Genomic DNA, 23,248 nt, shown 5'->3' on the forward strand with positions numbered 1-23,248 from the left:
CTACTGGTGCAATGTTTAGTTCCATGTTCAATAAATCACAAGATAAGGATCCGGAGCGTAGGTCCCGACCGCCCGGGACAATCAAAGCCCTGGACTTCACCCATCTCCAAATGCCTAAAAGATATTTCTCTCCTCGGGGTGGCATACAGGCTTGTAATCTCAGGCTTTGGGAGTCTGCAATGGGAGGAACATTATTCAACACTACCCTGCAGTATGTAACCAGTCTCTCTCTCTCTTAAAAACAAAAAGCAAAATAAAATTAGAAATTGTGAGATGTTTGATACTTTAACACGGATCTCATGTTACATGTTCTGTGTGACTAGTTATCTTGAGTCAACCAGCAAATGTTTGTACCTATATACAAGTAACAACACTGAGAGTGAGACAAAGACACACTATGTATGTGAATGTTTTCTGATTGCTTCTGTGTGCTTGATAATTTTTCTACAGCCTGCCTGGGGAAGTAAGACTTCAACGAAAACCTGATGCGACCTCTCCTGATTGCTCCGGGCCGATTCATTTCCCAGTTGTGTTGTAGACGAAAGCCTCCTGCCTCCCCACAAAGCAAGATCTGCCTCACCATGGCTCGTCCAAGTTCAAGTAAGTCATCTGTATTACGCGTCTCCATGGGCCACGGTGCTGAGAGGGCTTTAGCGTGATTTCCACAGGGCACGCGACTAGGACGAGAATTTTAGATATTTGGTACCTACCTGGCCTCAGTTCAGCCTGGTCATAAACACAAAGGCGTTATCTTGACTTTCCACAGGAAATTTGGATCCATGAACCTTTTAAATCTCTACATCTGTGCTCTACAACAGGCTATGCACACCAAGCAGCCCAGGGAACTGTGTATAGAAAGACTAAGTATAGTAGATCACAAGGAGGTATCGAAGTGAAGCTGAGATGCTGAGCCAATGAGTGCCCAAAGCTCTCGTTTCCTGGAGAGGCTGCCACGCACCCACCCATCAAGTGTATAAGCTTGTATCTTCATGATGCAGGAAATGTTTTTAAAAAACGTTTATATTTATTTATTTAAGGGAGAGGGACATGTGTGTGCCATGGTGTGTCTCAAGGTCAAAGGACAACTTGTAGAAGTCCCATCTCCTAAAACCACGTGGCTTCCAGAGATTGAACTCAGGTCATCAAGGCTTGGTGACAATGCCTTTCCTCTGAGTCATCTCGCCAGCCCTGAGGAATACTTTTTATTGGAATATCCAAAATATATATATTTTTTAAGATTTATTTATTTATATGTGTGAGTGTTTGCCCGTATGTTTGCATGTGTGTGCCTGCTGGCCACAGAGATCAGAAGAAGGCACCAGATCCCCTGGATCCGGAGTTGCAGATGGTTGTGAACTGCCATGTAAGTGTTGGGAACCGAACCCCCGTTCTCTGCAAGAGCAACGAGTGCTCTTATTAGCTGAGCCGTCTTTTACTATTGGAGTATTGTACAGTATACTTTTTCTTTTTTCTGGTGTTAAGGTTCATGACATACAAAGGTGATATGGAATATGAATGTCCAGCTGGCACTCTGGATTGACACGGGTTTTATTTTCTGTTTAGATATGGCAGACTTTCGGAAGTGTTTTGCGAACGCCAAGCACATAGCCATCATCTCGGGGGCTGGCGTTAGTGCGGAGAGTGGGGTTCCCACTTTCAGAGGCGCTGGAGGTTACTGGAGAAAATGGCAGGCTCAGGTTAGTAACGCTTCCAGAACACCAAAGGCTTTTCTGAATGAAGCTTTTACGGAGTTCCGATCCAGCATCCACACAGAAGCGCAGGGGCCGTGCTGGAGACGGGCAGTGACCATTTTCTCCTCTTGGTTTTGCTGTCAACACAGTCTCTATCCCCGATGACTACGGGAGCAAATCTGGGGCCGGGCGATACGGAAAAGCACTTGTGTGAGCATCAGGCTTGAGGACCTCAGTCTGAATCCCAGCACCCACAGAAAGGGCTGGGCAGGCACGGCTCCGCATGCATGAAACCCAGCCCTGGGAAGGGGAGACAGGAGGCTCCTGAAAGCTTGCCGAGGCTACACAGCAAGCTTCTAGTTCACTGAGAGACTGTGTCTCAAGGCAAGAAGGCAGAGAAAAATAGGAAGATGCTCAGTAGTCTCTGGCTCCTGAATACTTCTGCTTCATAGGTGTATGCAATTGCATACTTATGTGTATGAAACACACACACACACACACACACACACTTCACCCCAGAAAGGGAGCCCCTGACAGACCAAAGTAATGAGTGTACCCACTGTCCAATTTGGTGACGTAGTGAGTCTTTTATTGTAGTTACTAACGGGAGTATGAGTGTGTGTGTGTGTGGGGGGGTGTTACTTATAAGGAGTGGGATAATTCATCAGTTGGATTGCTGGAAAGCTTGCCTCAACCAGTGTGACCCCAAAACTGTGTCCTATGTGGTACAGAGGACCCCAGAGCTTCTCTACACGGCTTGCAGGCAGCTCCGCAGGGAGCGTCTTTCTCTCTGGGTGGTCGATCTCACCTCGCGACAATTGTTTACTCCCTTCACGCTGAGGTTGGGTCCTCAGATGTAAAGCTAAATATACGAAGATAATTGGAAGTTAAGTATTAAACACTATAAAACTTCTGTGAAACTTGTTGAAGGCTCAGAGCTTGGTGTTTAAACAATGACATGAAGAACACTGCAACATAAGTTCTGTGGGGTTGAATGAATTTATTATTAAAAAGCTTTATTATTTATTTGATCTTCTTTATGTGTATGTGTGTATCTGTGTATAGGTATATGTACATATGTGTGGGTTCCCAAGGAAGCCAGAAGAGGGCGCTGGCTCCCCTGAAGCTAGAGGTACAGGCAATTGTGAGCCATCTAGTGTGGATGCTGAGAACTGAACTTGGGTTCTCTGCAAGAGGAGTGTTCTTAACCACTGAGTTCTCTCTCCAGTCCTGCTTGGCTGGTCTGTTGTTTTATTATTTGGTTATTAGTTTGTTAAAATAGACATGGATGAATGTACCCATGTTTAGCATACAGTTCAGTGAGTTTTAGCAGATGGATGAAGTTGTACCGTCAATACCATGGTTTTAAGTCAGGACATTTCTGTGTGATATACTATCCCTGGTTAGGTTTCTGAAAGACCATGGTGCAACTTGAGGAAGTAAAGGGTTCATTTCATCTTACAACTCTCAGGTCACAGTTCATCACCGAGGAAAGGCAAAGCAAAAGCCCAAGGCAGAAACCTGGAGGCAGGAATTGATGCAGAGGCCAAGGGAGGGGTGGGGGATGCTGCTTCTTATATCACCCAGTACCAACCACCCAGGGGTGCCACTACTCCAAGTGGGCTGGACTCTTCCATATCAATTGTTAATCAGGAAAATGTCCTACAGACTTGCCTACAGGCCAATCTGATGGAGGCCTTTGCTCAACTGATCTTTCTTCTCAGATGACTCTAGCTTTTGGCAAATCAATAAATAAATAGCCACTACACACCTATATACAGCTACACACACACACACACACACACACACACACACACACACACACAGACACACACAGACAGACAGACAGACACTATACATATAGCTACAGGTACTTATAAACAATACATATATACATGCACATGTACACATCTGCACATGTTACATGCACATAGCCACAAACTATACATATAGAAGTCCTCTCTGTTTCTTTAAGAGATATCTGAGATGTTCGGCTTATAAAGAGAAAAGGTTGATTTTAACTCAAAGTTTGGGAAGTTTTCGTCCATGTTCCATTGGCCCTGTGGCGTTGGGGCCCGTCTTGAGAAGACACATCATGGCCATGAGCATGGGGAACACAAAGCAGAGCAAGGCTATGGCTTAGAACCAAAAAAAAAGATGAAGCGACAAGGGCCTCTCACGATGCTTCGCTTTATCCCCAGTGACCTAAGCTCTCCCATCAGGCCGAAGCTCTCTTCTCAAAGGCTCACAGCTTTTTGCTTCCACCAAACGGGCGGGCAGCCGTATCTCCCACAGCTGGGCCTTGAGAAGATAGTGCAGATGCAAACGATAGCACTATTTCTTCAGTTACGTTAAAATCCATAGTCTTACATGTTTATTTCATTTCTATTTTTAGCTGTGTGTATGTGGGTGGGAGTGGTACATACGTGCATATGACGCCCTCTGAGAACAGAGGAGGACATTATGTCCACTGCAGCTGCAGCTACAGGGGAGTGTGCATAGCCTAATGTTGGCCCTATGCTTGGGCCCTCTTAACTGCCTAGGCATCTTTCTCATCCTGGAAATCCCTAGTTTTAGAGAGCGGCAAACTCCGTGTGTTGGATCCATTGTGATGCTCCCAGCCCCAGAATGCTGGCACACGATGCAGGCTTCAGACATTTTGGTTGTTTAGATGAAGACAAAATGAACCACCTTAGTGCGAGCCTTGCAGCTGTCCTTTCCTTCCTCCGAAAGGTTGAAGCAGGTGAAATTGTGGGATGCTCTGGCATTCCTCCCGCCCAGGAGGGGAGAAGGGAATAGAGAGCCTCTAGAGTCCAAGAAGAAAGAAGGTTCCCAGAGGCATCCCTGGAGAGCAGCAGCCAGTGGCAGGAAGAGCTTGGGCGGGGGTGGGGTGGGGGTGGGGGTGGGGGTTGGGGCTGCTCCAGTGTCAGGGGAAGCTCAGAGTTGCCAGTAAGATGAGAGGTGAGAGGGCATATCTGATTCCAACTCTGCCCCCAAGGGCCCTTGTATGTACTCTCACAGTTCCTAGGTTAGTGCACAGGTGCTCCTGGCCAGGGTATCCTAGGTGATGGGATACAGGGTTCCTGAGGGCCTCACATTGCACTTTGAAAGGAAAGGCTATTGTCCCTGCCTGGGGTTGGGGTGTGCCTGTGAGTGGGGTGCATCTTTGGTGTGCTTCTTTTCAAAATTAACATAGACTGGAATGAACCCGTTGGTTGTGTATTCAGTTCAGTGAGGACCTGAGGTGACACAGGCAGGATATGGGACATTTCCGTGACTGTTAAGAGTTTCCTTGTGCACTTCCTGTTAGCTTCCAACTGGGACAGCTGTGCTGTGAGCCTCTATCACAGGAATGAACTGTCTGTCTCAGAAGAGGGCTAGTGTCTTGAGTCCAGATATTTCTTGCATTCTGCTAATATATATTGTTCTTATGCATATGTGTGCATGTGTTCAATGTGGCTCATCTATATGTATGGTTCGGTGTGTGTGCATTTATATATGTAGTTTGTAAGTACATATAGCTGTTTGTATAGACGCTCCCGTCTTCCTAAGCATGGAGCATCCTTTCTTAAAGGGTCCAGGCCCTATTTTCTAGATTGGTCCAAGTTCTCCTGACCTTCCTTCACATGTATGTACATATGTGTAGTTTATGAGTACATTGCATTCTCTCTCTCTCTCTCTCTCTCTCTATATATATATATATATATATACACACACACACATATATATATGTATATACATATATATGGTTTTTATATGTACGTACATACATGTGATTTGTGTGTAAGTAGATAGAACATGTTATTTATGTAGTTGTATGCATGTGTGTATATATTTGTTCATGTATAAGTATATGCAACTAAATGTTTATGTTTAGTTGTATGCATGCATACATGTGTACTTCTAAGTACATGTAGCTACGTGTGTATAGCTGAATACACTGTATAACTGTGTCTAAGTGTGTATATATGCAGTTTGTATGTGGCTACATGCATATACTTGTGTGTATGTGTGTATATGTATCTCATTTACATGTAAGTATGTACAACTGTTTATATGTACTTATGGGTATGGATGCATATGTATGTAGATTATGTATACTTATTTACATGTGGCTGTATATATGCATGCAGTTGTGTGTATATAAACATCTACATGTAGTTTTAGCATAAATATATGTAACTATGTGTACCTATATAATTGTGTGTATATAAATATGAATACCCATATGGTTATAGCTCTGTATAGGTGCATGTACATGTCTAGTTTGTACACAATACATATAATTGTATGTAGTTGTGTAGATGTGTATAGTTGTGTGCTGTGTGCTTGTACGTGCTGTGCTTTTAGTTGTGTGTATGTATGTGTGTGTCTGTGCATGTATGTGTAGTTGTCTGTCTGAGCTCCTTTCTGGGCCTGATGTATTTTGCTGGGGCAATTTTCCTTTCATGTTTTTCTTGAAGATCCTACACAGTGAAATTGATTTCTCATAGCTCTATGGGGGTAAATTCCAACCCCAGATCTTTCCCCACATGTCACTTGACTCCCTGTTCATAATTTGTGAGCTGAGTGAGGGGGGTTTCGTTGCTTCTGTCTCAACAGTGGGAGAGTTAAGAGTGACTGGTTGGTCCCAGAGCTGGGATCTAAGCCAGTGATATGCACTCTAGCCTGACCTACTGCCCGCTCATTTCCACCTCCACAGGTCCCTCGCTGACCTCTGCCTCTCTCCCCTCAGGACCTGGCAACCCCTCAGGCCTTTGCTCGAAACCCATCACAGGTGTGGGAGTTTTACCACTACCGGAGGGAGGTCATGCGGAGCAAAGAACCCAACCCCGGGCACCTGGCCATTGCCCAGTGTGAAGCCCGGCTTCGTGACCAGGGCAGACGGGTTGTGGTCATCACCCAGAACATTGACGAGTTGCATCGCAAGGCTGGCACCAAGAACCTTCTGGAAATCCACGGTGAGGAGAACGAGACTTTAAAACACAGCTTGTCCATCCTACTCTACTAGACACCTGCCCTTCCCCCGAATGCTGTGGCGCTTCCCTCAGGGGCACAGTGGTGCCCAAGAGCACCTGGACAGTTGGTAACAAGGGACACCTTGCCCACTGGGCACAACTCACTTGTTTCCTGCAGCCTGGTCTTTGGAGGATGGACTAAGATCAATAGTGTCAACACCCCTGGGTTTCAGTTAGATAGGCCTTACCGGGGCATACCACAAGAAACCCCACGTTCCTCCCACAGACCCCACCACACACCAGGGAGTACCAGTGTTCCTGCCCACTGTGGCCTACACAGCCACAAGCCCCTGTCCCTGGGGCATCTATGGAAGAAGGTGGTGCTTGACACAGCTATCCATGGAGGGAAGCAGACAGGCCTGGGAGGGAGCTAGCATCACTGTGGCTTCAGCAGGACTGGACATGGCTGGCTGTGACTTCAACATCCTGAGGGCATTCACTTATCCCTTGTCGTCAGCAGGGAATTTGCTGATGAAGGCGTCATCCTGTTCCACCAGAGTGCCTGAGGGAACAAGCCCACCATGTTGTTGTAGCATCCATGGAGTTTGTCTTGCCTTGCTCTGGGTTCTCTCCTCTGTGGTTTTCTGCTCAAGGCCGTTAGCTTTAGCGTCTACAAACCCAAGGAATGGGTTTCCCCACGCACAGGTTAAGAAGCAGTCCACTCGTGTTGTCTATTCTGTACAGGTACACTGGAGTGCTACACTCAGCCAGCTTACGGGTACCTGACACAGAAATCTGTTCTCTGCTTGTCTTAGTTGGGTTTTATTGCAACTCTTATAAAAGAAAACATTTAATTGGGGCTGGTTTAGAGCTCCAAAGGTTTAGTTCATTATCATGGCAGGAAGCAGGCAGACATGGGACTGGAGGAGCCAAGAGTTCTACATCTTGGTCAGCAGGCAGGAGAAGCGACTATGAGCCATACTAGGCATAGCTTGAGCATAGGAAACCTCAAATCCCACCCCCTACAGTGATGCACTTCCTTCAACAAGGCCACACCTCCTAACAGCGCCACTTCCCATAGGCAGAGTATTCAAACATCTGAGTCTATGGGGTCCATACCTATTCAAACCACCACACTGGTCAACGCTGAACTCTGCTGGCTGTGTGTCAGTCATCAAATGTCTGTCCATTTCTCTACAATGTCAACCCACGAGCCATTTTCCTAGCCATGCAATACGTCAGCCTTATAGGGTTCTTTAAAGAATTGCAAAAGGTCGCATGTGCGTATTGGGTGGGTTTTTTTTTAAATTATTATTATTTTTCTGTTACAAATGATGAGAACTTTCCCCTGAGGTAACAATAAAGGAAGCCCCCTCATTTCATTAAATTCAGTTATGATTTTGAGATACACGTGGGTGCTGAGAATAGAGTTTACATCGTCCGCAATAATACCAAGTGCTTCTAACCACTGAGCCATCTCTCCAGCCTGAACGTCCCTCAGCTAAATTTCTTTGGAAACACCTTCACAGACGTGCCCAGAGGTGTATATGCTAGGTGATCATAAAATGTATTGAGACGACAGTCAAGATTAACCATCACAGCTAGCCCCTCAGAAAACTGTACCCTCTGGGGTAATCACAGGCCGTGTGATTGATGGCTCCATCTGCTCAGCATGGGGTAGAGGAGCGATGGTCCCTGAAGAAGGCAGATTAGGCACACTGTGACTGTCTGTGTGTACTGGTGGGGATGTACCTCAGAGCAGCCTGAACATGCAGTTTGGATTGTGGCCACCTCATTGTACAAAGTTGCTATTACTAGCACTTCTTCTTATTTTGTTAGTTAATTGCTCATTTTCTGAGTTTCGGTGCTAGAGGAGATTCAAGTTCTATTAAATCATAGGTAAGATTCTGTGACCTTTTAGGTGTGAATCTAAACCCTGAACAGCTGCCTCGTCTTCCCCAGCCCACTGGCCTTTTATAATTAAGCATCTAGTTAGTAACTCAGACCCTTAGCTTCAGGCAGAGCAGTTGCTTCTCTCTGGACCACTCCAGCTACGCCTGGACATCATTCCAGAGTCAGCTGCATGAGGTTAGCCATGCATGCAGTCATAGCCATATCTTCTCTAAGTCGTGATGACCTTGAAAGCATCTGGTTTTGGTTGGTTAAACGGTTGTACATGTGCGGTGGTCTGAATAAAAATGGCCCCCAGAGGCCCATATATTTGAACTCTTAGTCATCAAGGATTGGCAGTATTTGAGGAGAATTAGGAGGTGTGTCCTTGTCGGAGGAAGTGTATTACTAGGGGTGGGTTTTGAGATTAGGCCAGTGTTGCTCTCTCTTCCTGCGGAGCTGTTACAGTTCCAATGTCATGAGTGCTTCCATGTTCCCGCTATGCCCCCACCGTGTTCCCACCATGCCCCCACCATGCTCCCACTGTGCCCCCACCATGCCCCCATCATGTCCCCACCATGTTCCCATTGTGCCCCACTTTGCCGCCACCGTGACGATAATAGAATAGCCCTCTGAAACTATAAATAAGCCCACAATTAAATTCTTTCTATTCTGGGGGTTGCCTTGGTCTCTTGACAGCCATAGGACAGTGACTAAGACAGTGTGTTTTTATATTTCCCATGATTCCTAGGGTGGACCTAACCATAAAAATGCACGTAGGATGACTAAGTATTGTCTGGCCTCTCAGACAGGGAGACTTTAATACTGAGTGCTGAACTTGCTTGTCACTTATCTTTTTTTTCAGGAACCTTATTTAAAACTCGGTGTACCTCGTGTGGCACTGTTGCCGAGAACTATAGGAGTCCGATCTGCCCAGCTTTAGCAGGAAAAGGGTAAGTATAGCATACTGCAGAATAAACGCTATCTCTCCTCTAACTGAACATAACTATAAGGACATTGAAAGTTCACTGAAGATTCCAGTGGATATTTTTCTTCCTTTTTTTTGTTTTTTTTCCAGTGGCTATATCTAAAGTGCAAGACTAGATGCGGTACAGATATTTGATGAAAGGAAAACTTGACTCATAACTGTAAGGTGCCAGAGTTCTTTGCTGTGGTGTGATTCCAAAGTTTTATTTACACAAGTTCACATCCTGTCTCCACATATCTGTATATTAGTGAAAAGACCACAAGAAACACACAGCAAAGGGTTAACTGTGACCTTCAGGAACGGGGACATTATGAGTCATTTTTATTTCTCCTTCAGATCATAGGGATTTCCCTAACATTTTCATGATGGATGTGTATTATTGTTTACAATTAGGAAAATTTGGAGCCAACATAAACTACTGGAAAAAAAAATATCTTCTGGACCGTTTCAGAGCAGTATAAATGTATAGAAGCAAAATCCTAACATGGTGTCATTGGAGAAGTATCAGAATTATCCCACTCAGACTCCCTGACACAGCTTCCTGTTGAAGTCAGTATTGCGGGTTAACCCTACTAAGTTAGCACACATGAGCAAGCTTTGTACCATGCGCCACCAGGCAAATGCACAAAGGGCCACGTCACCTTCTTCCTCTGTTTCTTGACTTTACCATCAGTATTCATTCTCTTTAATGCTATTTGCTCCAGGGCCCCAGAGCCAGAGACTCAAGACGCCAGAATCCCAGTCGACAAACTTCCCCGGTAGGTAAAACAAAACAAAACAAAACAAAACAAAACAAAACAAAACAAAACAAAACAAACGTGGGATATGAGTCGTCCCCAGAGCTCTGGCTTTCCCGAATAAAGCCTCATGTGGTTTGCAACAAAAAAAAACAAAACAAAACAAAAAAACAAAACAAAACTGATGTCTATCTGGTGTTCAAGATTGGAGGGCAGGAGAGATGGCTCAGTGGTTAGGAACATTAGCTGCTCTTCCAAATGTTCAATTCCCAGCACTCCCAGGGCAGTTTACAACTGCCCACAATTCCAGTTTGGAGGGATCTGACACCCTCATACAGACATACGTGCAGGCAGAGTACCATTGTATATAAAGTAAAAAAAAAAAAAAAAGTATAAAAATCAAAATCTTAACTTTTTTTTTCCGGTTTAGGGAGATGCCTTTTAAGTGCACCGATGTAGCAATGGTCCCTGACCTCGCAGTCTAGGGTTGAAAGGACAAAAGATGAAGCATCTTCCAGTCCTTTTTAGAGAGCCAGGTTTACTATGTTGCCCAAGCTAGCCTCAAGCTCCTAGGCTCAAGTGATCTTTCTGCCCCCGGTGTTCAAGCAGCTACACAGAAACTGCCTGACTTTGATCTCTCTGTGTCTTGACAGATCCCTTGGGGTCTGGGAAGTTTCTGAAGCAGGGACGTGACAGAAGGTGATCTGTGCACCGGAATCACATTCTAATTACCATTAGAGAGCATTTATAGTATAATTAGTAAGTAGCCCTCGTCCTCTTCCTCTGCGTGTCTCCCAGGCCAAGACTGAGGAGGTGGCAAAGGTCTTGCAAAGGTGAAATGACAGAACTAAAAAAAATTGGGGCTGGAGAGATGGGTCAGTGGTTAAGAGCACTGGCTGCCGATCCAGAGGACCTGGGTTCAATTCCTAGCACCCACCTGATCATTCCCAACTGCCTGTAACTCCATTTCCAGGGGATCTGAGGCTCTCTCCTGGCCTTGAGGGCACTGCATCTTCTTGGTGCACATACTTAAATGCATTCAGAATATTCATACACATAAAGTAAATAAATCTAAAAATAATTGAAATATACTTTCGTATTGTTATAAAGTACATTTGATTTTTAAAATGTCGGTTTTTTTAAAACCAGGCACTGAAACAGTGCTTCCAAAGGGAGTTAGTTCCTCGGGGCCTGGAAGAAGATCAGTGCTAAAGGGCTCACTAGGCAAACAAGAGAACCCCAGTGTGGCTTCTCAAGACTCCCAGAAGAGCTAGGCCTTGCCACTGTACCTAAAACCCCAGGGCTGACAGACATCCTTGGGGCTTGCTAGACAGCCAGTCTAGCCAAAACAGCAACCTCCATGTTCAATGAGAGACTCTACCTCAGCAGATAATACGGAGGGCAATAGGGGCAGATGCCCTAGTTCATCTCTGACCTCTACCTACTCATACACACACACACACACACACACACACACACACACACACACACACGCAGGCCAGAGCATGTGCGCATAACAAAACAAGGCAAACCAGACCTCTGTGAGTTCCAGGACACCCAGACCCTGTATCTCTCCCTCCCTCCCTCCCTCCCTTCCTTCCTTCCTTCCTTCCTTCCTTCCTTCCTTCCTTCCTTTTCTTTCTTTCTTCTTCCTTTCCTTTCCTTTCCTTTCCTTTCCTTTCCTTTCCTTTCCTTTCCTTTCCTCTTTCTCTCTCTCTTTCTTTCTTTCTTTCTTTCTTTCTTTCTTTCTTTCTTTCTTTCTTTCTTTCTTTCTTTCTTGGGGAGCAGGTTCAAGACAGGGTTTCCCTTTGTATCCCTGGCTGTTCTGAAACTCACTCTGTAGACCATGCTGGTCTCAGTCTTGAACTCAGAGATCTACCTGCCTCTGCCTCCTGAGGGCTGGGGTTAAAGATGTGCGCCACTACCACATCTGGCCAAGAAGTCAGATTTTTTTTTTAAAGCTAGCCTTTTGGCCCAGGCTTGTAATCCCTGCTATTTCAAAGGTTGAGGCAGGAGGATCACAAGTTCATGCGTGACCTGGCCCACAAGTGTATTCAAGGTCAGCTGGGGCAATTTAGCCAGTCAGCCTGAAAGCCAAAAATTAAAAGGAATTTAGGGAGTTGGCCAGTTGGTAGAAATCATTGACCACATGCAAAGCCCAGGTTCCAGTGAGCAAGGTGGAGGAGAGAGGATTTCGGCATGGAGCACATGGCTGTAGACCACTCTCAAGAAATAAGTGATTTGAGAAAGCAAATGGAGGTCATTGGTGGAAAGAGGTGGTCCCTGTGTTGAGGGCAGCCCTGCGGTCTGGCCAATGGGAATACATTTGCATCAATAAGCACGGTATCCGGGGAGAGAAACAAGCTTTTAGTGTAAGGACAAGCTTAGCTGAAACAGTGCCTACCCAGCTCATCGAATGAAAACAAGACACGAACTTAGTAGAGAAGAGTCACCTCAGTGGCCCCATCCCAGGCAAGTTCCCATCCGCTAACCAGCATGGCAGCCCAGTTTCCTTGGTATCCTGGACAGTCCTGACCCAAGCAGTTAGAGGCAATCTAAGGGCGATGCTCTTCCAGGTGCGAGGAGGCAGGATGCGGAGGCTTGCTGCGACCTCACGTGGTGTGGTTTGGAGAAAACCTGGATCCTGCCATTCTGGAGGAGGTGGACAGAGAGCTCGCCCTCTGTGACCTGTGTCTAGTGGTAAGTCACATGTGGCCCTAGTCTTCAGGCCCTGGAAAGACTCGGGTGGAGTGTCTGTCTGCCATCTTCCTCCCTCCCTTCTGTCTTGTCCTTCCACCCCCTCTTCCTCCTTTTCTTCTTCACTCCCTCCTCCCCTCCCTCTCTAAAATACATGTGTAGAAGTCTGTAGTGTCCTGGAGAAAAACCAAGAAGCAATAAATAAGAGTTTATCTTTTTTAAAAGATTTGTTTAATTATTTTAAATTATGTTTAGGTGTGTGTGTCTGCATGTGGGTATGTGCACATAAATTCAACGTCCTTGGAGGCCAGGGGCTTTGGGACCCCTGGAGTTACAAATAGTTGTGAGCCACCTGACATGAGTGTTGGGAACTAAACCTGGGTCGTCTGGAAGAGCAGCAACTGTTCGTTGCTTGAGTTCATAACGGAGCCCTCTCTCCAGCCCCAAGAACTGATCTTAAAATATGAAACTAGGCACAACCATCCTCTGAGCATCTTTAAAAACCTCTCTTCCCCCACAAAACAAAAACAAAAAAACAAAAGGAGCATGCTTTTTTGTAGAGCAGTATAAATTTGGGGAGCATCAGATTTTCTTTATTCATCCACCATATGTGTACGCATGATGATTGTGTGTTAATGTGCCACGTGCATTTGTGGAGGTCAGAGGACAACGTCATAGAGTCAGTTTTCTCCCTCCCCCTTTACATGGTTTCTAAGGACAGAACTCCGGTTGCCAGGCTTTTACCGCAAGCTCCTCCACCTGCCCAGCCATCTCACTGGCCCTGGCCTAGGTTTTAAATATAATGCACACTCATTACTAAATGTCGTTGATAAAATAATGAATGAATCAAAGCCTAAGAAGGAAATTAGAAATCACCACATAATACCATCTGGAAATAATCTCCAGTAGCATTTTGACCTTTTCTTCTAGAGCAGAGGTGAACGAACCACAGCCTCTAGATTAGCTCAGTTTGCACCATTTTGTGAATAGTTGTGTTAGAATAGTTGTGTCTTTCCACACATTGACTGTGGCTGCTTTTGTCCCACAGTGTGAGAGCTGAGTCCTGTCGGCAGAGTCTGGATGGCTTATAGAACCTAACAATTTAACTGTATGGCTCTTTTTGCAAAGAAAGTTGGCAACTTCTGATCTAAATCCTTCCATATGTATAATATATATATATATATATATGCACATATATGTATACGTATGTATATCATATCATATTTTCTTTATTCATCTATCATATGTATATCATATCAGATTTACACACTCTATCACTTTATTCATATAATAACTCAATTAGCCTATTGCATTATTCCATGCCAACATATCCAAAGCTGCCACATCTTTTAGTTTACTGCATGTTTTTCTGGTACACAGATAATATCGTGAGAAAATCCTATCGCAGGACATCTGGGTTGTTTCAGACTGTTTTTTGAATAGCATCTAATGCAGCTCAGCAGGGTATTACATCACTATATAGCTAAAAACCAGGTTTGAATTCTTCATCCTCCTGCTTCTACCTCCCACATGCTAGGATTACAGGCATGCACCCTACCCCAGCTGTTACACATTTTGGCATTTGATACAGTGTTGCATGCGTACCTGACGATGGGATGTGTTTCTCAGGCGGTTTCCTTAGGACACATTCCCTGGACGTGGAATTAACTGGAAAGAGCCCACAGAGTTCACAGCTTCTTTAGTGTGTCTTTAAGAGCAGAGAGCCTTTGCGGCAGGTCTATTTTCATTCTGTATTTACTGCATACATCCCATATTGTGTGCAGCCTCTGCCAGGGTGGTCGTTAGTGAGGAAACAAACCTGCTTTCCAAAATGTGTTCTGGCCTTTGCATTCCTAGGGAGGGCGTGTGTGCACGTCAAAGGTTATCAGTGACTATTTCCCACCTTAGAAAAAGAACGTGGATCATTCACACAACTTCAAAGACCAGAAGAAATGTGATCTTTGAGTCATGTCCTTTGGGCCTTCTGAGTTCAATTTCCAGCAACCACATGGTGGCTCACATCTATCAGTAATAAGATCAGATGCCCTCTTCTTTGATCTCTGCCCATTTGTGTAACTGTCCCTTTGTGTCACATGTTCTTGCCCATTCCTGGTGAGCACCTTAGTACCTTTTGCACATCTCCACGCCGTACCTCCTGACATGTAGTGCGCCCTTCCTCATACCTCCATTCACGCATGGTCCTGCCTGAGCAAGTTTCTCTGTTGTTTCCTTTCCTCCCAGTGCTGTCACTATCTCCTTGCTTTGTAGGTGGGAACATCCTCTGTGGTCTACCCGGCTGCCATGTTTGCCCCTCAGGTGGCTTCCAGGGGAGTCCCGGTGGCCGAGTTTAACATGGAGACCACCCCAGCCACCGACAGATTCAGGTACAGGGACAACCGAACTGGGTGATGGGAGATGGAGGGTGGGCGTGGGGATGCCATCCCAACAGATAGTACAGTTCTTTTTTTGTTTGTTTATTTTTTGCTTCTTGTTTTTCGAGACAGGGTTTCTCTGTGTAGCCCTGGCTGTCCTGGAACTCACTTTGTAGACCAGGCTGGCCTCGAACTCAGAAATCTGCCTGCCTCTGCCTCCCAAGTGCTGGGATTAAAGGCGTGCACCACCACACCCGGTGACTGTACAGTTCTGATTTCTGTGGAGGACCAGAGAGGAGAATGTGGGCAAAAAAGAGAGAGTTGGTGACTTGACTTTTATGAAAGAACAAAATGGCATTAACAGCAGACTGGGTGTTAATGTGTGTTTCGCTACATGGGAGTTTCCATGGTTTTCCCGTTGGCACAATATATTCTTCTCCAGACTTTATACTTGCATCTGTAGTTTTCAACTAGATGTGTTAGCGGCCTTTATATGTAGGCAACAGACACCATTTCCCCATCAGATCGGCTTTCTTCGGTGAGTGCTGTTACAGTAAATACAGGGCGTTTCCTGATGCCCTCAATGTTTTGTCTGACTGGTCCCCAGGGATCCTTTGTCAGATTTGCATATGGCCTACACAGAGATGGTAGACCAGATGCCCTCTTCTGGTGTGTCTGAAGACAGCTACAGTGTACTCATATAAATAAAATAAATAAATCTTAAAAAAGAAAAAAGAACTTTCCAGATTCTGGTCTACCTGACACAAAGGCCCAAGGTAGAAAGATGCACACTGGGCAGTGTATGGATCACTAAGGGGTCCACCTGACTGCAGGGATGGTCAGAGGGGAGAGTCCAGGAGAGGTGATTATAGTTAATAAGGTAACCCATTGATTGGCATGTGGCAAGGAAAGGTACTTGCAGCTGAATGCTGATTCCTGGTGGAGACTAGACGTCTAAGGAATTAGCCCGAAAGCTAAGTAGAGAATGATGTCACTTATTTGAAGAGCCCTTGCTTTTAAGTCCCAGTGGCCACATTTGATGGGGTAGTTGGTGCTACCCTGGCTGTGCCATCATAAGTAGAAAGCAAGGCTTTCTCTGCCTGTGTAGCTGGGCACCGATTGGTCTCTTAATCTACGAGTTTACTTAAGAGAAGTCTAAAGAAAAATGACAAATGTTTGCCTTGAAATATATTGTTGGGAGCCGCGCCCACATTCGCCGTTACAAGATGGCGCTGACAGCTGTGTTCTAAGTGGTAAACAAATAATCTGCGCATATGCCGAGGGTGGTTCTCCACTCCATGTGCTCTGCCTTCCCCGTGACGTCAACTCGGCCGATGGGCTGCAGCCAATCAGGGAGTGACACGTCCTAGGCGAAATATAACTCTCCTAAAAAAGGGACGGGGTTTCGTTTTCTCTCTCTCTTGCTTCTTGCACTCTGGCTCCTGAAGATGTAAGCAATAAAGCTTTGCCGCAGAAGATTCTGGTTTGTTGCGTCTTTCCTGGCCGGTCGTGAGAACGCGTCTAATAACAATTGGTGCCGAATTCCGGGACGAGAAAAAACTCGGGACTGGCGCAAGGAAGATCCCTCATTCCAGAACCAGAACTGCGGGTCGCGGTAATAAAGGTTCCCGTAAAGCAGACTGTTAAGAAGGATTCAACTGTATGAATTCAGAACTTTTCAGCTGGGGAACGAGAGTACCAGTGAGTACAGCTTTACGAGGTAAGTCTGATCTTGAACTTTCTAAGGAAATTCAAGACAGTCTATCAGAAGTAAAGTGGAATATGTTTGGCCTTGAATTTTTTCTGGTGTTAGGAGCCCTTTTGTTCCTTTTCACATGTTATCAAGTGATTAAGATAGGGCTGAAAATTCTAGAGGAAATTCAGGACAAGCTATCAGAAGTAAAGTGGGGAGAGAGAGTAGGAACAAAGAGGAAATATGGTACACAAAATAAGTATACAGGCCTTTCCAAGGGTCTTGAACCCGAGGAAAAGTTAAGGTTAGGTAGGAATACCTGGAGAGAGATTAGAAGAAAAAGAGGAAAAAGGGAAAAGAAGAAAGATCAATTAGCGGAGGTCTCTAGGAAAAGGAGCCTGTGCTCATCGCTGGATGGGCTCGGGGAGCCAGCTCTTAGTAGCTCTGAAGCAGATGAAGAATTCTCCTCTGAAGAAACAGACTGGGAGGAAGAAGCAGCTCATTATGAGAAAAAAGGGTACCAGCCAGGTAAAGTGCTAGCTAATCAGTTAAGGAAGCCAAAAGCGGCTGGCGAAGGCCAGTTTGCTGATTGGCCTCAGGGCAGTCGGCTTCAAGGTCCGCCCTATGCGGAGTCCCCGCCCTGCGTAGTGCGTCAGCCCTGCGCAGAGAGGCAATGCGCAGAGAGGCAGTGCGCAGACTCATTCATTCCCAGAGAGGAACAAAGGAAAATACAACAGGCATTTCCGGTCTTTGAAGGAGCCGAGGGTGGGCGTGTCCACGCTCCGGTAGAATACTTACAAATTAAAGAACTCGCCGAGTCGGTCCGTAAATACGGAACCAATGCTAATTTTACCTTGGTGCAGTTAGACAGGCTTGCCGGCATGGCACTAACTCCTGCTGACTGGCAAACGGTTGTAAAAGCCGCTCTCCCTAGTATGGGCAAATATATGGAATGGAGAGCTCTTTGGCATGAAACTGCACAAGCGCAGGCCCGAGCAAACGCAGCTGCTTTGACTCCAGAGCAGAGAGATTGGACTTTTGACTTGTTAACGGGTCAGGGAGCTTATTCTGCTGATCAAACAAACTACCATTGGGGAGCTTATGCCCAGATTTCTTCCACGGCTATTAGGGCCTGGAAGGCGCTCTCCCGAGCAGGTGAAACCACTGGTCAATTAACAAAAGTTGTCCAGGGACCTCAGGAATCCTTCTCAGATTTTGTGGCCAGAATGACAGAGGCAGCAGAGCGTATTTTTGGAGATTCAGAGCAAGCCGCGCCTCTGGTAGAACAGCTAATCTATGAGCAAGCCACAAAGGAGTGCCGAGCGGCCATAGCCCCAAGAAAGAACAAAGGCTTACAAGACTGGCTCAGGGTCTGTCGAGAGCTTGGGGGACCTCTCACCAATGCAGGCTTAGCGGCCGCCATCCTTCAATCTCAGAACCGCTCCATGGGCAGAAATGATCAGAGGACATGTTTTAATTGCGGAAAGCCTGGGCATTTTAAGAAAGATTGCAGAGCTCCAGATAAACAGGGAGGGACTCTCACTCTTTGCTCTAAGTGTGGCAAGGGTTATCATAGAGCTGACCAGTGTCGCTCTGTGAGGGATATAAAGGGCAGAGTCCTTCCCCCACCTGATAGTCAATCAACTGATGTGCCAAAAAACGGGTCATCGGGCCCTCGGTCCCAGGGCCCTCAAAGATATGGGAACCGGTTTGTCAGGACCCAGGAAGCAGTCAGAGAGGCGACCCAGGAAGACCCACAAGGGTGGACCTGCGTGCCGCCTCCGACTTCCTATTAATGCCTCAAATGAGTATTCAGCCGGTGCCAGTGGAGCCTATACCATCCTTGCCCCCGGGAACCATGGGCCTTATTCTCGGCCGGGGTTCACTCACCTTGCAGGGCTTAGTAGTCCACCCTGGAGTTATGGATTGTCAACATTCCCCTGAAATACAGGTCCTGTGCTCAAGCCCTAAAGGCGTTTTTTCTATTAGTAAAGGAGATAGGATAGCTCAGCTGCTGCTCCTCCCTGATAATACCAGGGAGAAATTTGCAGGACCTGAGATAAAGAAAATGGGCTCCTCAGGAAATGATTCTGCCTATTTGGTTGTATCTTTAAATGATAGACCTAAGCTCCGCCTTAAGATTAATGGAAAAGAGTTTGAAGGCATCCTTGATACCGGAGCAGATAAAAGTATAATCTCTACACATTGGTGGCCCAAAGCATGGCCCACCACAGAGTCATCTCATTCATTACAGGGCCTAGGATATCAATCATGTCCCACTATAAGCTCCGTTGCCTTGACGTGGGAATCCTCTGAAGGACAGCAAGGGAAATTCATACCTTATGTGCTCCCACTCCCGGTTAACCTCTGGGGAAGGGATATTATGCAGCATTTGGGCCTTATTTTGTCCAATGAAAACGCCCCATCGGGAGGGTATTCAACTAAAGCAAAAAATATCATGGCAAAGATGGGTTATAAAGAAGGAAAAGGGTTAGGACATCAAGAACAGGGAAGGATAGAGCCCATCTCACCTAATGGAAACCAAGACAGACAGGGTCTGGGTTTTCCTTAGCGGCCATTGGGGCAGCACGACCCATACCATGGAAAACAGGGGACCCAGTGTGGGTTCCTCAATGGCACCTATCCTCTGAAAAACTAGAAGCTGTGATTCAACTGGTAGAGGAACAATTAAAATTAGGCCATATTGAACCCTCTACCTCACCTTGGAATACTCCAATTTTTGTAATTAAGAAAAAGTCAGGAAAGTGGAGACTGCTCCATGACCTCAGAGCCATTAATGAGCAAATGAACTTATTTGGCCCAGTACAGAGGGGTCTCCCTGTACTTTCCGCCTTACCACGTGGCTGGAATTTAATTATTATAGATATTAAAGATTGTTTCTTTTCTATACCTTTGTGTCCAAGAGATAGGCCCAGATTTGCCTTTACCATCCCCTCTATTAATCACATGGAACCTGATAAGAGGTATCAATGGAAGGTCTTACCACAGGGAATGTCCAATAGTCCTACTATGTGTCAACTTTATGTGCAAGAAGCTCTTTTGCCAGTGAGGGAACAATTCCCCTCTTTAATTTTGCTCCTTTACATGGATGACATCCTCCTGTGCCATAAAGACCTTACCATGCTACAAAAGGCATATCCTTTTCTACTTAAAACTTTAAGTCAGTGGGGTTTACAGATAGCCACAGAAAAGGTCCAAATTTCTGATACAGGACAATTCTTGGGCTCTGTGGTGTCCCCAGATAAGATTGTGCCCCAAAAGGTAGAGATAAGAAGAGATCACCTCCATACCTTAAATGATTTTCAAAAGCTGTTGGGAGATATTAATTGGCTTAGACCTTTTTTAAAGATTCCTTCCGCTGAGTTAAGGCCTTTGTTTGGTATTTTAGAAGGAGATCCTCATATCTCCTCCCCTAGGACTCTTACTCTAGCTGCTAACCAGGCCTTACAAAAGGTGGAAAAAGCCTTACAGAATGCACAATTACAACGTATTGAGGATTCGCAACCTTTCAGTTTGTGTGTCTTTAAGATAGCACAATTGCCAACTGCAGTTTTGTGGCAGAATGGGCCATTGTTGTGGATCCATCCAAACGTATCCCCAGCTAAAATAATAGATTGGTATCCTGATGCAATTGCACAGCTTGCCCTTAAAGGTCTAAAAGCAGCAATCACCCACTTTGGGCAAAGTCCATATCTTTTAATTGTACCTTATACCGCTGCACAGGTTCAAACCTTGGCAGCCACATCTAATGATTGGGCAGTTTTAGTTACCTCCTTTTCAGGAAAAATAGATAACCATTATCCAAAACATCCAATCTTACAGTTTGCCCAAAATCAATCTGTTGTGTTTCCACAAATAACAGTAAGAAACCCACTTAAAAATGGGATTGTGGTATATACTGATGGATCAAAAACTGGCATAGGTGCCTATGTGGCTAATGGTAAAGTGGTATCCAAACAATATAATGAAAATTCACCTCAAGTGGTAGAATGTTTAGTGGTCTTAGAAGTTTTAAAAACCTTTTTAGAACCCCTTAATATTGTGTCAGATTCCTGTTATGTGGTTAATGCAGTAAATCTTTTAGAAGTGGCTGGAGTGATTAAGCCTTCCAGTAGAGTTGCCAATATTTTTCAGCAAATACAATTAGTTTTGTTATCTAGAAGATTTCCTGTTTATATTACTCATGTTAGAGCCCATTCAGGCCTACCTGGCCCCATGGCTCTGGGAAATGATTTGGCAGATAAGGCCACTAAAGTGGTGGCTGCTGCCCTATCATCCCCGGTAGAGGCTGCAAGAAATTTTCATAACAATTTTCATGTGACGGCTGAAACATTACGCAGTCGTTTCTCCTTGACAAGAAAAGAAGCCCGTGACATTGTTACTCAATGTCAAAGCTGCTGTGAGTTCTTGCCAGTTCCTCATGTGGGAATTAACCCACGCGGTATTCGACCTCTACAGGTCTGGCAAATGGATGTTACACATGTTTCTTCCTTTGGAAAACTTCAATATCTCCATGTGTCCATTGACACATGTTCTGGCATCATGTTTGCTTCTCCGTTAACCGGAGAAAAAGCCTCACATGTGATTCAACATTGTCTTGAGGCATGGAGTGCTTGGGGGAAACCCAAACTCCTTAAGACTGATAATGGACCAGCTTATACATCTCAAAAATTCCAGCAGTTCTGCCGTCAGATGGATGTGACCCACCTGACTGGACTTCCATACAACCCTCAAGGACAGGGTATTGTTGAGCGTGCGCATCGCACCCTCAAATCCTATCTATTAAAACAGAAGAGGGGAATTGAAGAGATTTTACCCCGAGCACCAAGAGTGTCTGTGTCTTTGGCACTCTTTACACTCAATTTTTTAAATATTGATGCTCATGGCCATACTGCGGCTGAACGTCATTGTACAGAGCCAGATAGGCCCAATGAGATGGTTAAATGGAAAAATGTCCTTGATAATAAATGGTATGGCCCGGATCCTATTTTGATAAGATCCAGGGGAGCGGTCTGTGTTTTCCCACAGAATGAAGACAACCCATTTTGGATACCAGAAAGACTCACCCGAAAAATCCAGACTGACCAAGGGAATACTAATGTCCCTCGTCTTGGTGATGTCCAGGGCGTCAATAATAAAGAGAGAGCAGCGTTGGGGGATAATGTCGACATTTCCACTCCCAATGACGGTGATGTATAATGCTCAAGTATCCTCCTGTTTTTTTTACCACTAACTGGGAACTGGGTTTGGCCTTGATTCAGACAGCCTTGGCTCTGTCTGGACAGGTCCAGACGACTGACACCATTAACACTTTGTCAGCCTCAGTGACTACAGTCATAGATAAACAGGCCTCAGCTAATGTCAAGATACAGAGAGGTCTCATGCTGGTTAATCAACTCATAGATCTTGTCCAGATACAACTAGATGTATTATGACAAATAACTCAGCAGGGTTGTGAACAAAAGTTTCCGGGATTGTGTGTTATTTCCATTCAGTATGTTAAATTTACTAGGGCAGCTAAATTGTCAAAAAGTCTTTTTCAGTATATGTTACAGAATTGGATGGCTGAATTTGAACAGATCCTTCGGGAATTGAGACTTCAGGTCAACTCCACGCGCTTGGACCTGTCGCTGACCAAAGGATTACCCAATTGGATCTCCTCAGCATTTTCCTTCTTTAAAAAATTGGGTGGGATTAATATTATTTGGAGATACACTTTGCTGTGGATTAGTGTTGCTTCTTTGATTGGTCTGTAAGCTTAAGGCCCAAACTAGGAGAGACAAGGTGGTTATTGCCCAGGCGCTTGCAGGACTAGAACATGGAGCTCCCCCTGATATATGGTTATCTATGCTTAGGCAATAGGTCGCTGGCCACTCAGCTCTTACATCTCACGAGGCTAGACTCATTGCACGGGATAGAGTGAGTGTGCTTCAGCAGCCCGAGAGAGTTGCACGGCTAAGCACTGCAATGGAAAGGCTCTGCGGCATATATGAGCCTATTCTAGGGAGACATGTCATCTTTCATGAAGGTTCAGTGTCCTAGTTCCCTTCCCCCAGGCAAAACGACACGGGAGCAGGTCAGGGTTGCTCTGGGTAAAAGCCTGTGAGCCTAAGAGCTAATCCTGTACATGGCTCCTTTACCTACACACTGGGGATTTGACCTCTATCTCCACTCTCATTAATATGGGTGGCCTATTTGCTC

At 45.4% G+C, this 23,248-nt stretch overlaps 1 protein-coding gene across 11 annotated transcripts in view; it reads left to right on the top strand.

Annotated features, from left to right (window-relative positions):
* The window catches only part of Sirt5 (sirtuin 5), a 29,815-nt gene that overhangs the window by 4,880 nt on the left and 1,687 nt on the right, over window positions 1–23,248 (top strand). For 5 of the 11 annotated variants that reach the window (XM_006516951.2, XM_006516953.2, XM_006516952.4 and 2 more), the window contains exons 2-9: window positions 451–600; window positions 1,564–1,697; window positions 6,427–6,652; window positions 9,405–9,492; window positions 10,232–10,285; window positions 12,841–12,964; window positions 15,230–15,345; window positions 15,466–16,408. In XM_006516951.2, the coding sequence (XP_006517014.1) occupies window positions 486–600; window positions 1,564–1,697; window positions 6,427–6,652; window positions 9,405–9,492; window positions 10,232–10,285; window positions 12,841–12,964; window positions 15,230–15,345; window positions 15,466–15,661 (1,053 nt within the window). In that variant the 5' untranslated portion in view covers window positions 451–485 and the 3' untranslated portion in view covers window positions 15,662–16,408. Of the gene's footprint in view, window positions 1–450; window positions 601–1,563; window positions 1,698–6,393; window positions 6,653–9,404; window positions 9,493–10,231; window positions 10,286–12,840; window positions 12,965–15,229; window positions 16,409–23,248 lie in introns of those variants that run through there. The other 6 variants (NM_178848.3, XM_030247388.1, XM_030247387.1 and 3 more) reach the window with 3 other exon arrangements.

The sequence above is a fragment of the Mus musculus genome, chromosome 13 (assembly GCF_000001635.26).
Source record: "Mus musculus strain C57BL/6J chromosome 13, GRCm38.p6 C57BL/6J".
NCBI classification, from domain to species: Eukaryota; Metazoa; Chordata; class Mammalia; order Rodentia; family Muridae; genus Mus; species Mus musculus.